The 12019-nt window shown below is 35.5% G+C and overlaps 2 protein-coding genes across 2 annotated transcripts; both read left to right on the top strand.

Moving 5' to 3' along the window:
* Positions 684-2133, top strand: LOC109821886. The gene is made up of 5 exons (XM_020388044.1): positions 684-817; positions 1228-1322; positions 1414-1523; positions 1880-2001; positions 2115-2133. Exons 1-5 carry the CDS (start codon positions 684-686, stop codon positions 2131-2133), a joined length of 480 nt encoding a protein of 159 aa, XP_020243633.1.
* LOC109819627 (arginine--tRNA ligase, cytoplasmic-like) lies at positions 8331-10360 on the top strand. Its single transcript, XM_020385405.1, has 6 exons — positions 8331-8435; positions 8800-8915; positions 9098-9234; positions 9490-9565; positions 9702-9803; positions 10041-10360. Exons 1-6 carry the CDS (start codon positions 8369-8371, stop codon positions 10332-10334), a joined length of 792 nt encoding a protein of 263 aa, XP_020240994.1. The 5' UTR covers positions 8331-8368; the 3' UTR covers positions 10335-10360.

Below are 12019 nucleotides of genomic sequence, written 5' to 3'. Positions count from 1 at the left end.
TGTAAATTTTTTGTGGAGTAGCCTATCCTAATTGCTCATGATTGCCAACTAATTGACACTAATGTGTAGATTTACATCCTTCTTTACAAAGAAGTTGTCATTGCTTTGAAAATCAACAGTATATACAGTAAGCGAAGGCTGCTTAACATTCATGAGAATGTTAAAGTTCTGCACTATCCTGATCATTTCTCAACTCGTGTTTACTTGTGGTATGAAATATTCCACGGATCAATCATCCCTTCCCTAAGATTTATTTTTTATAAGAAGTTAATACATCATGCAATTGTGCTTATGAATAAACTTTGGTTAAGTGCAGGTCGCATCATGACAAAATTGTGATTGTTGACAATCAAATATGCTATCTGGGAGGACTTGATTTGTGCTTTGGTCGTTATGATAACCCAGAACACAGAGTTGGTGATTTCCCACCTACTATTTGGCCTAGAAAGGACTATTATAATCTAAGGTAACTATGCTAATGTTTAATTTTTAATTTTTCTGATCAAGACATATTAATTAACTTGTTTCTACAAAACTTAAGTTTGTGGGACAAATAATATGTAATCTTATTCTATGCCATCATATAATTCACACTCATACTTGTCATACTCAGATGATGCTTAATCATAGTGTGTGTTATTCTATGCCATCATATAATTCACACTCATACTTGTCATACTCAGATGATGCTTAATCATAGTGTGTGCGCATCTTCGCTAAATCTCGGATTATCATTTTTATACAGGTCAGTTCTTGTCTTGAATGGGAATGGAGCTGAAGTGGCAAAGCATTGTGTACCTGCAATTCCTACAAAGAGGTACATGCCAAATCTTATTCATTTATAAAGAAAAGAGGCATGTCATATCATCCATATCATTTATGACAGTTAACAAACTTATTTCAAGCTGCAGGATATCTATCAACTTCTAAATTATGACAAGCTGCAATTCATGTTGTATTGTTCGATGCAAATATTGTCCATGTTGTAACATCAGGAACTGAGGCGTCTATAAAATTAGACATTGTTGTTCTTGAGGGTGATTTCAACAATAAAGATGAAGATGGCTGGACAAAGGAAGAGTTTGAAAGCCATGTAGTCAAAGAACGAGAATGAAAGAGGCCACTGTTGACTGAGGATTTGCAGGTATCACTTAAAGAAGGTGTTGGGACCCTAGGAGACCTAATATTTACCGACATATCTAACTGAATACGTAGTACAAATTTTAGGCTTGGTCTGAAGGTTGCTTCAGGCTTCTGTGAGGGAATTCGCGTTCAAGAGGCAAAAAAGGAAGCTTTTAATGTCAAAGATAACAGAGGGGAATGTGCGTTTGCTACATGTTTATTTGCAGTTCTCCATTATAGTTCATTCAAAAATTGTCTTTTAAAAACTTCTTTCCTTTTAAATTTTTACAGTATACAAGAAACACTACACACCTGCTCTAAAGGATGAGGTCTGGCGATTGGAAAAAATCAGGAAGGATGGTTCATTCCACAAGCGGTTGAATAAATCTGGAATTTTAACAGTTGAAGATTTTCTTTGAGATTTGTAATCTTCATATTGTTTTCATCTTGTATTTCAGACTTTATGAAATTGACAGTATATAGTTAATTGCTTGATATCATTTGGATAATGACATATCATTAGAAAACAACATAAGAATCTAAACAGATTTACATAGAGGATGGTGGAGTTTGTAGTATATTTGAACATCCTTAGAGGTTACTGTTCAATATGGCAAAGACAGATTAATTGGATTGGCCAAATACATGAATTCAACAAATACATGTGTAATTTATGTGAAATCATTGGCAGCTAATCACTATTGTGTTTGTGCAATTGGTAAATTTGACGATATTTTCTTCAATTTCTTTATTGTAGAGATGTATTCTCGACATAGATGTTCAGGGTGCTAGATCAATGAGGGCAGGCTCTCTTGAAGTGATTTTGGTATTTATCTGCCACCCATCATTTGATGAGCTTGAGAAGCACCTTCGCTCTCGGTATATAAGAGATTTTGGAGTATTTTCAAAAGCGTAACTCACTATGCAGACATACATTCTCTTATATTGTAAATCTGATGTAGTGTATTTGTGTCTTATTGTGCTTTATGTAGGGGAACAGAAACTGAGTAACAAGTTCAAAAGAGGCTAAGAAATGCGAAAACTGAGCTCGAGCAAGGAAGATCCCCAGGTATTTTTGACCATGTTTTGGTTAATGATGACCTTGAAACTTGCTATCAGAATCTGAAGATTCTTTTTTCCCTTCTCTATTTACATAAAGCCGTACATTTCAATATTATAAAGTCTTATGTTTTGCAAGACAATTCTGTAATAAAATTTCTGTTCCATGCAAAAATGACTTGCTCTAGATGAAACCCTTGATGTCTCTTATGACTCAGGAAACTTATGTTGTCATATACTTCTTCTAGCATAACAAGTCACAGAAAGAGAAGAGGGGGAAGAATTATATTACTAATGGTTCATTTATTTTTCTTTTCATTTTTTTGTTCCAGTTTGTATAAATTATTAATTTTTAATAATATCATTAATGCTGAATTCTCTTGTATCTTGCAGCATTGGACAAAATTCCTCATTCATTCTATGTCTAAAAAGGATCAGAATCTCCTGATAAACTGTGTCACGGGCCAATTTGAATCTTCAACACCTAGCATGTATGTTGATTTCACTAAGCTATGAAGATCAATACTTGAACCATTCATTTTAGTTAATTCAAGCTGCTGCTTCTCTTGTAGGTTTTTCCTCAATGTATCTTCAATTAAAAGAGGAGTTCCTGGCAGGAAAAGAGGACTAATTATCTTTGCAATCAACTCATCAAAAAATAATATTAATGGGTTTGAAAAACTTTAACAATCAATACATCAAGCAATTGGAGCAAAATGTCTGCACTATCACTGACATGCTAGATTTTGTATTACGACATAAGAGATGAAACAGAGTAGAGTTTGAAAACCATGAGAGCTAGCATGTTAAGTTGCAAATGAGACATGGTTATGGTTAATTTGTTGCTATTAGATAAATCATTATGTTCCATGATCTAAGTGAAATCAGATTGCAAAAATTAGTCTCATGGGTATTTATAATTGTTAGCCCTTATGTTTTGATGATGTTCTTACAACCACCATTATCGGTACTAATGGCTTATTGAGTGTAAATGTAGTAAACTCATTTGTCAAGCTCGTTAGTGCCATTAATGGATGATGGATGGAATATATGCTACAACGAAGATATCCAAAGGAGGAGGAGGCCAAGAGATGAAGCAACGTTATTTCAAGAACGACAAATTCGATCAAAAGCTTCATCCGATTCAAGCTATATCAAAGCTCAAGTATATTGCTCTCTATATGAGGATATTAGCTTTCTTTTGTTTTTCTCTCTAGTGCTAGAATGTAGGCAAAGAGTTACTGAGTTTACTTGAAGCTATTGGGAATCACACACACGTTTTTAGACTTGTGCTTTTAAGCGTTTTTTTCACAAAATACTATTTTTCACAAGTATGAGTACCTATCTGCAAAATTCTTTTTCCAAACAGTTTGTTTTTAGTATTAAAAACATTTTACAAAGTTTCAGAATTTTCAGAGGTCAAATAAATATTTTGCAAATATTTCAAGTTGGTCGAAAATCAGATTTCAGAAAATATCAGAAATCGGTCGACCGGTCCGGTCGACCGATCCTATGACCTTTCATCAGTATTTTTCCAGAGAGTCGTCGCCTCGTCGGTCGACCGGTACGGTCGACCGAAATTTCGATCTTTAAATCGGTCGACCGCGCCGGTCGACCGATGAGTCTCTGCGTGTTTTACCAAATTTCCTTAGCTGCTCGCGGTCGACCAAATTTTTCGGTCGGTCGACCGAAGGCATTTTTCGGTCGGTCGACCGAAGGCATTTTTCGGTCGACCGAAATTTCCTTCGGTCAACCGATTTTTGCCTCTGGTCAGCCGCGACTTTTTTAAACGGTCATTTACATCGTTTACTGTGCTTTCACTTGTTAGTGTTTGGCACAGTCTGTGATGAGGGTCTGAAGAAGAGATTATTATCTCATTTGGGAAGATTTGTTTTTATTTTAAAATGATTTAAACTTTTCTATATAAACCCCCCAGACCTCTTCTTCTTCCTTGCCCTAACGTTTGAAAAACCAGAGAGCTTTTTCTGTTTCCTGAGCAAATTTTCAAAATTCTGTTTTTCTCCCTGTTTCAAGTGTGATTCACCTCCCAGCTTCAGTATACCTTCTCTTTGCTATAAGGGCTGTGTAAAGAGAGGTTCTTGCATTTCTTTCTTCTGCTGTGTGAGTGAGATCTGTGGAGATCTACTGTGAGGGAGTGTGATCTGTGAGATCAAACTGTGTAGTGAGAGAGATCTGTGGAGATCGCTGTGTAGACGAAGTTCCGGCTTCCAAACCGGGTGTGTAGTGGATTTCTCCTCGAGAGTGGGGAGCGGGGACGTAGGCCAGAGGGCCGAACCTCGTTAACACATCGCGCGTCAAGGATAACGAACTCCTAACATTATCTCTCTTACTTTTATCGCATTTTTATTTTGTGGTTTGCTTGTGCTGATTTTTAATTGCATATTAGAGCCTCTTGACCCTAATCACCCCCCTCTAGGGTCCAACAATAATTATAATGCAAACACAAGCAAACTGATATTTTTCTATAGCTTATGTAATTTGAATTCAAGAACGATGCTTCATGCTCATGTGTCACATAATATAAAGAATTTTCATGAGAAGATGCTGCTGCACATTTTTCCATCGAACCTAGCAGAGATGTTTTTCCAAATCTCCATGGTTCCAAAATATGAGCATTTGTGAGTACAAGGCCATGGCTGCTGAGTACTACACCAACAGCCCAACCACCCTCACCCACTGTAACAAGAGCAATTGACGGAATAGCCTTTTCTAATAAGGACTCCGAGGGAGATAAATCTTCGACATGACTCCCTACTTTATTTGAGGCATATACTGATGCTTTCTGTGCCCTATTGATGCTCCAGTCGATTCTTTGAGATTGCTTCTGCAGTTTATTACTTCTGGCAGTTGCTATAGCATCCTATGGTATAACAAGCAGTTATACAGACTTTTATAATGCACCCTGATTCCAAATAAAGGAAATTGAAAAGGCATGAAGAAATAGTTGTTACCTGGATCTGAGCAATACCTCCTCTTTGCCTACAGTTATAGTATCATTGCTTTTAACCTGTGATAAGATTATAATAAGAAACTTTTTGGAGCGCAATCTGAGAGAAATCTACAGGAAATATTAATTAAAGCAGATCAATAACTATAAAGACAAATCTGATTCTTTTTAGTTATAGTATCATTGTTTGTGGAAAATTGCAGTAAAAAGACAATGAAAGAAAAATTGACTTGTATTTCTCTCAAAATCAATTACAATTTGGATTCCGATTACAAAAGAGAGGAGAATGAATTTGATTCTCCCCTTTGTTTAATTATGGGTTCTTCTTGGTAGCGATGGAGTGCCTCCCTCGAATGCTCGCGTCGAGTTTGCTCTCCGTTGACGATCCGCACGTCTTGATTCACTGGAACATGGTCTTCTCCTCATGATTTGACGTTGTGGAGAACTTGCGTGGCAAGTTTAAAAATAACTCTTAACGAGTTGATAACTCAGAGCGAATTTTAGAAGAACTTGCAGAGCAAGTTTTGAACTCTGATCGAGTTGATAACTCTGAACGAGTTTGAAACTCTATGGAAGAGTTGATTTAACCGAAAGTTGGTTATAAGCCAAGGATGAAGAAGCTCCTATTGTCGATCTCCAAAATCCCAGCCGAAGGATGAAGGATCTTCTTTGCTACCAAGCTTGCTCTTGACCGAATCTCCCTCTGTTGATGAGACAAAATCCGATCCTTTTAACTCAATTGAGTTTCTCATATTTATAGGGGATTAAGGGTGGTAACTGCCCCCTTAATACGCTCCTAAGTGGGGCGGAAATCCCTCAAATCGTGAGAAAAAATAGTTCCTGGAACTGTTCAGTTCGTGTTTGAACAAATCAAATGCCTAAATTGGCGTTCTGGACCTTAACTCTGCGTCTTAGAGATGAGACGCAGAGTTGGGCGCTCGCTGGGAGTTGGAACGCACAGGCCGTGCTGTTTTAGAGATGAACTCTGCGTTTTAGGCTGAAAACGCAGAGTTAGGCCTGTTTTAGGCTGAGAACGCATAGGTCGTGCTGTTTTAGAGATGAACTCTGCGTTTTAGGCTGAAAACGCAGAGTTGGGCCTGTTTTAGGATGAAAACGCACAGTTGGGCCGTAACTCTACGTTTTGATGTTATATCACGAGTATAACCTCTGCGTTTTGAGGTTATAACGCTGGTTCGACCTATGCGTTTTGACTCTGTAATGCAGAGGCGAACCTTAGGCGGGCTTGGCGAGCTTCAGGCTAAGTCCAATGTTCTGACGAAGTCTGGTCTTGCAGACGGACTTCAGAACATAACTTGCTGTGAAGAACAGGCCATAACTTTCAAACCGTAAGTCGGAATGGGACGAATTATATATGAAAATCAGCTATCTCGACGAGATGGAGCCATCCGAACCCAGCCAAAGGCTTCGGTTCGCTTCCTCTATTTTGCCAAATTCCTTACGGTTTGAGAGATATCTGCGTTTTAATATGAAGAGACCGTCAATTTGTAGTCTCTTTTGCTAAAGCGTTGCAAAGATCATCACCTTGTAACCTTCGTCTTGGCTCCTTAAAAATATGAGAGTCATCAGATTGTAACTCCCGATGTTGATTGTGAAGGCTGTTGAATTAGAGCTTTCATCAGTTGTCGTGAAGGTCGTCAGATTGTAACCTTCAGCGATCTACGTAAAAGTCCTCAAATTGTAGCCTTATGGAAGTCGTCAGATTGTAACTTTCGTCATCGGTGTTTGATGGGGATCAGCTATCTGTTGTGATTTTTAGACAGCCTACAATCATGGTTTTCCTCCTTTGGTTTTATCTGCAATTGATTTTATCAATGATAGAACTGTTGTTTTAAGAGTATGATTTTTTGGTTCTTAGCCTTCTCAAAAATAGTTGCTCTATACTATCTTCAAAAAAATTTAGAGTCTTGCAATACACTTTGATTCAATGAATTTCATAAACATGTAATCAAAAAATCTCACGCTCCTAATAGGTATAAGTAGCTTACCACTAAAAAGAAATTTGGAACCATTAAAGCTCAAAATATCAAATAATAACGAGAAATATTTATTATGTCTACTGTTTGTTGTATAACTATTAATTGTTTTGAGGAGATAGAAATAAGTAGGACTAAAGGAAAAAATTGATTCTACTATTTTAGTAACATTTATATTGGATGATTATGATTAAATAGGTCATCTATTGTCATCTGTATATAGTTAGCATTGGTTGATTATTTATATTGGATGATTATGATTAAATAGGTCATCTATTGTCATCTGTATATAGTTAGCATTGGTTGATTAAAACTCAATTGTATACCTAATAAAAAACGTCATCTATTGTCATCTGTATATAGTTAGCATTGGTTGATTAAAACTCAATTGTATACCTAATAAAAAACTTTTATAAAATAATTCATTATTTTCTATTGTTAAGGATGCAAACAATCTATTTATCAAACAAATGATACATAAATGTAATTTTATTATTCAATCCATTTGAATTTTTAAATTCTATCCATATGTTTGATACATGGTTTAAATTAAATAAATCTTAATGAAATGAATAAATACTAAATTAATAAATTTAAAAATTTACCACGTGCATTGCACGTGCAATCCAACTAGTAAATGATACATAAATGTAATTTTATTATTCAATCCATTTGAATTTTTAAATTCTATCCATATGTTTGATACATGGTTTAAATTAAATAAATCTTAATGAAATGAATCAATACTAAATTAATAAATTAAAAAATTTACCACTTGCCTTGCACGTGTAATCCAACTAGTTACTAGAGGGGTGTTTTCGGAAAAACAAAATCCACACAAAATAGGAAATCTCTTTAAGGTTTATTCTCTAGCTTAAAAAAAATGAATCAGCCCCGCTGACCAAAGAACTGCGTCGGCCAAATAACTCCGCTGGNGCTGGCCAAAGATCTCTCCTTTCGTCAATCCGCCGCCGGCGACCGAACAATCGACAATTGCGTGCTCCATCGCCAGCGGTTCACTGGTAGATCCCTCTCTTTCTCTTCTCTTTCCGTAAATTAGGGCAAAATTTGAACGGGTGGGGTCAAATCGTTATCGGGTCGGTTTCATCATGAGACCCCAAGTTCACTACCCATTAACCCTCACCATGACTTGATTTTAGATAAACCCTAGAAAAATTGGAATAAAAAACACGAGCTTTTGTTTTGTGCGTTACATAATCCCATTATGAAAGTTGCTTCATCCTCGGCTTCTTGTTCCTTACTCTCCTTCCATCAGCGCACCAGCTCTGCTGGTAATCTCGTGACTTTTTTTTGGAGCTCAAGTCAATTTTATCTTATTTTGCTCTTGAACAGTATCAAAATTGTTTCTTTTCTCTCCAAAAATTTATTATTGATCAAATCTTTTATTATCATTTTACAGTTTATTCTTCAACCTTCAGCTTTTTAGTCGAATAATCATCAATTTTTTGATGTAATTGTCAATTTTTCTACGTAATAATCATATACATGTTTATAGAGGTGTAGATGTAGTTGCTATGTTCTATTACTATAGCTTTTACGCTCAAATTAATTTCAAATACATTGGCCTCGGTGTTGATGCATTACTACATTATCGGAACTGGGATAATTTGGTGTTTATCTTGTGGGACTAGACAGGTTGCTATAGAGTAGCTTTTAGAAGATCAGTCTTGATAAGAAAATCAGTGAGGTCATCAGCAACAAGCAGCAAAGCCTCTATTTCGGCTCCTCCGGAAGCGAAACCAGCAGATAAAGTGAGTAAAAGTTATGCTTTTCTCTTACATGACTCTCATTAAGTTTCTCTCTTATTAGATTGCTATAATATTGCTTATTTGAAGTGTGAAGCAACAAATGGTTTACTAAATAAATGGTTTACTATATAACTTTGGGAGCAACTTAAAATTGCTTCTAAATAAATGGTTTACTATATTCACAGATGGGTGATGGAATTGGAAGTGTGAAGCAACAAATTTCAAGGTTATTTGAAACGTCTCTTAAAACCACATTCCCTGATGAGGCAAACACAGAGCCAATGGTAGCTATTTCTACCCAAAAATTTGCTGACTACCAGTGGTATGGCCTTTATCCTTATATCACTGCTTTAAAACTAATTTCGATCAAGAAAGAGAACAAGTTTTTTTTTCTCTGGTTCCTGCTTCAACATTGTTGAAACTAATTTTATCCCATTTCAGTAGTACTAGTTTTTAGAAGCTGGGTTAACAGTTAACACTAAATTCTTGACTAGACTTTCTATAAAACGTTTGGTGTGATTTGATTTAATTGATTTACTTTCTCGCGCTAAAAGATGTATCATTATGTGTTATGCAGCAATAATGCAATGAGCTTGTTTTCCAAGATCAAAGGAAAGTCCACAGACTATAGAAACCCAAATTCTGTTGGTCAGGTTTGGTTACTGTAAAACATAGTTTGTGCATAAATATTTGGGATATATTATGGTCTCATTTGCTCAGCCATTAATCAGATGTTTACTCTTGTAATTATATATATTATTATTTATATAAGATGTATATATTTTGCAGGCTATTGCAAGAAATCTCCCTCCATCAGATATCATTGAGTCTACATCTGTTGCAGGACCAGGTTTTGTGAATGTAGTTCTGTCAAGCACATGGGTGGCTCAGGTTGTGTTTTACGAGGATTACAAGCACTTTATTTTTTATTATATATAAACTGGAACGCGCACATTCTTTTTCTAATTCTACTCTAATTTCACTATGATGTAGTTCTGTCAAGCACATGGGTGGCTCAGGTTGAGTTTTATGAGGATTACAAGCACTTTATTTTTTATTATATATAAACTGGAACATGCACATTCTTTTTCTAATTCTACTCTAATTTCACTATGGTTTATTGTGCAGTATATACAAAGTATGCTATTGAATGGTATTGAGACATGGGCACCACTTTTATCAGTTAAAAGGGCTGTGGTTGACTTTTCTTCACCTAATATTGCAAAAGAAATGCATGTTGGCCATTTAAGGTCAACTATAATTGGAGACACTTTAGCTCGAATGCTGGAATTCTCTAAAGTTGATGTTCTACGACGGAACCACGTTGGTGACTGGGGTACACAGGTGCATACTCTTTGGTGTCTGTTTCTTACTCTTAACTTGTATTTGAACAATAGCTGGATTTTAGTGACTATAATTTGAGTATTAGTGCTTATTCTCTTAAACATGCTCTTAACAAACATGAAAATCCCTCTTACTTCGAAGTATGAAATTTGTGATTTTAATTGCCTGTTGTTTTAGGATTAATACTTTTGGTAGTTTTGTTAGACTTACCTGCGTGCCGCAGCTTATGTTTGTTACTGTTTCCTGCAACTTACAATTTCTTAATGAAGTGATTTTTAGAGATTTTAGGACTTCTTTGTGAAGCATTAATCTAATCTGGTAGGTATAGTCTTCCTCACTGATCAAACAATAAAGTGAAAAGGATTATTAAACGTTTGATAAGTTTTTGGGTATGTTTCTTTTCTGATATGAGTTTGGAATGTAACTAATAGACCATATCTCACAATGACGAATAATACCTCTGTATGCTTCTTTTTGATCTGCAAAATCTGTATGATGCCTTTGGCTTTAGTTGATTTCTATTCCAGCATTCCTAGGATCACAGTACATAAGTTGTCCTGTAGCAGAAGGTTGTCATCTTCTTTTCTAGAAGGATTTTTGACACATTCTCTGGGCTTTTTTGGCAATTTGGACATTATGATCATTTTTGGATATCTCAGACTCGTCTCTTTTTCTTGCTGCTACTGAATGATCCATATGAATATTATGTAGCTGTCGCATTATACACAATTTTAGACTTTAATAAACTTATTGATAAACTTGCGAGTCACTTTTGCATACCCGTGAGATTATGGTATCACAAGAAGGGAGTTTGGTGGTTGGGGTTAGGGTTGTCAGGGAGTTGGGGGGTATTAGTTGCTCTCAACAGTACAAATGTTACATCGATAGAATATGTTAGAAGAATAACTCCAAATATGATCCTTAATTAGCAATTCATTTTGACTCTTCTGTTTACGCGGTAAGTAATTTTTGGGTCTAGTTGGTGTTTGACAAGCAAAATAAAATGATAGTGCAATTCTCATAAGAAGTTTTGAGATGTGTATAACCATATTGTTTTTTCCTCTTCTAATCAGATATCATATGACTTATTTCCTTGCAAAATACAGATTAGTTTGGGTTGGATTTGTTCTGATAAAAGTTACATATTATACCAACTCTCATTGGAACAAATCCTACATAATCTAGAGTTTCGGAAATAAAAGTCACACACACACACACACACACACACACACATATATATATATATATATATATATATATATATATATATATATATATATATATATATATATATATATATATATATATATATATATATATATATATGGAGAGGTTCTAATAAAAACCTCCTTAGCCTAAAAACTAAAAACCAATATCATCCATTGGATCTAGATGAATCCAATGGCTAGGAGTCAGTCAAACAGTCAACAGAACATGCATTAATTACATACATTAATTATCTCAACGAACACAAATCTGGATTCACTGCAGTGAATTTGGATTTACCGCAGTGAAAAACGTGTTCGTTGAGGTAATAAATCTGGATTCACTACAGTGAAGGACGTGTTCGTTGAGGTAATGAATCTGGGTTCACTATAGTGAATCTGGATTCATTTTGTTGATGTAATTAATGTATGTGTTTAATGAGGTAATTAATACATGTGTCTGTTGACTGTTTGACTGAATCCTAGCCATTGGATGAAGGAGGTTTTTAGTTTTTAGGCTAAGGAGGTTTTATTAGAACCTCTCCCTATATATATATT

This window comes from Asparagus officinalis, chromosome 8 (genome assembly GCF_001876935.1).
Source record: "Asparagus officinalis chromosome 8, Aspof.V1, whole genome shotgun sequence".
In the NCBI taxonomy this organism is placed as follows: domain Eukaryota; kingdom Viridiplantae; phylum Streptophyta; class Magnoliopsida; order Asparagales; family Asparagaceae; genus Asparagus; species Asparagus officinalis.
Note: the sequence above shows the minus strand (reverse complement) of the source record. Positions and strands in the feature narration are given on the sequence as shown.

Excerpts from the sequence above, each read along its gene's own strand:
- LOC109821886 (XM_020388044.1), top strand. The coding sequence starts at position 684 with ATGATGCTTAATCATAGTGTGTGCGCATCTTCGCTAAATCTCGGATTA. Across the intron at positions 1,323-1,413 it reads CAAAGATAACAGAGGGGAAT|TATACAAGAAACACTACACA; the intron begins GTGCGTTTGCTA and ends AAATTTTTACAG. Across the intron at positions 1,524-1,879 it reads ATAAATCTGGAATTTTAACA|AGATGTATTCTCGACATAGA; the intron begins GTTGAAGATTTT and ends TCTTTATTGTAG.
- LOC109819627 (XM_020385405.1), top strand. The coding sequence starts at position 8,369 with ATGAAAGTTGCTTCATCCTCGGCTTCTTGTTCCTTACTCTCCTTCCAT. Across the intron at positions 9,235-9,489 it reads AAATTTGCTGACTACCAGTG|CAATAATGCAATGAGCTTGT; the intron begins GTATGGCCTTTA and ends TGTGTTATGCAG. Across the intron at positions 9,804-10,040 it reads CAAGCACATGGGTGGCTCAG|TATATACAAAGTATGCTATT; the intron begins GTTGTGTTTTAC and ends TTTATTGTGCAG.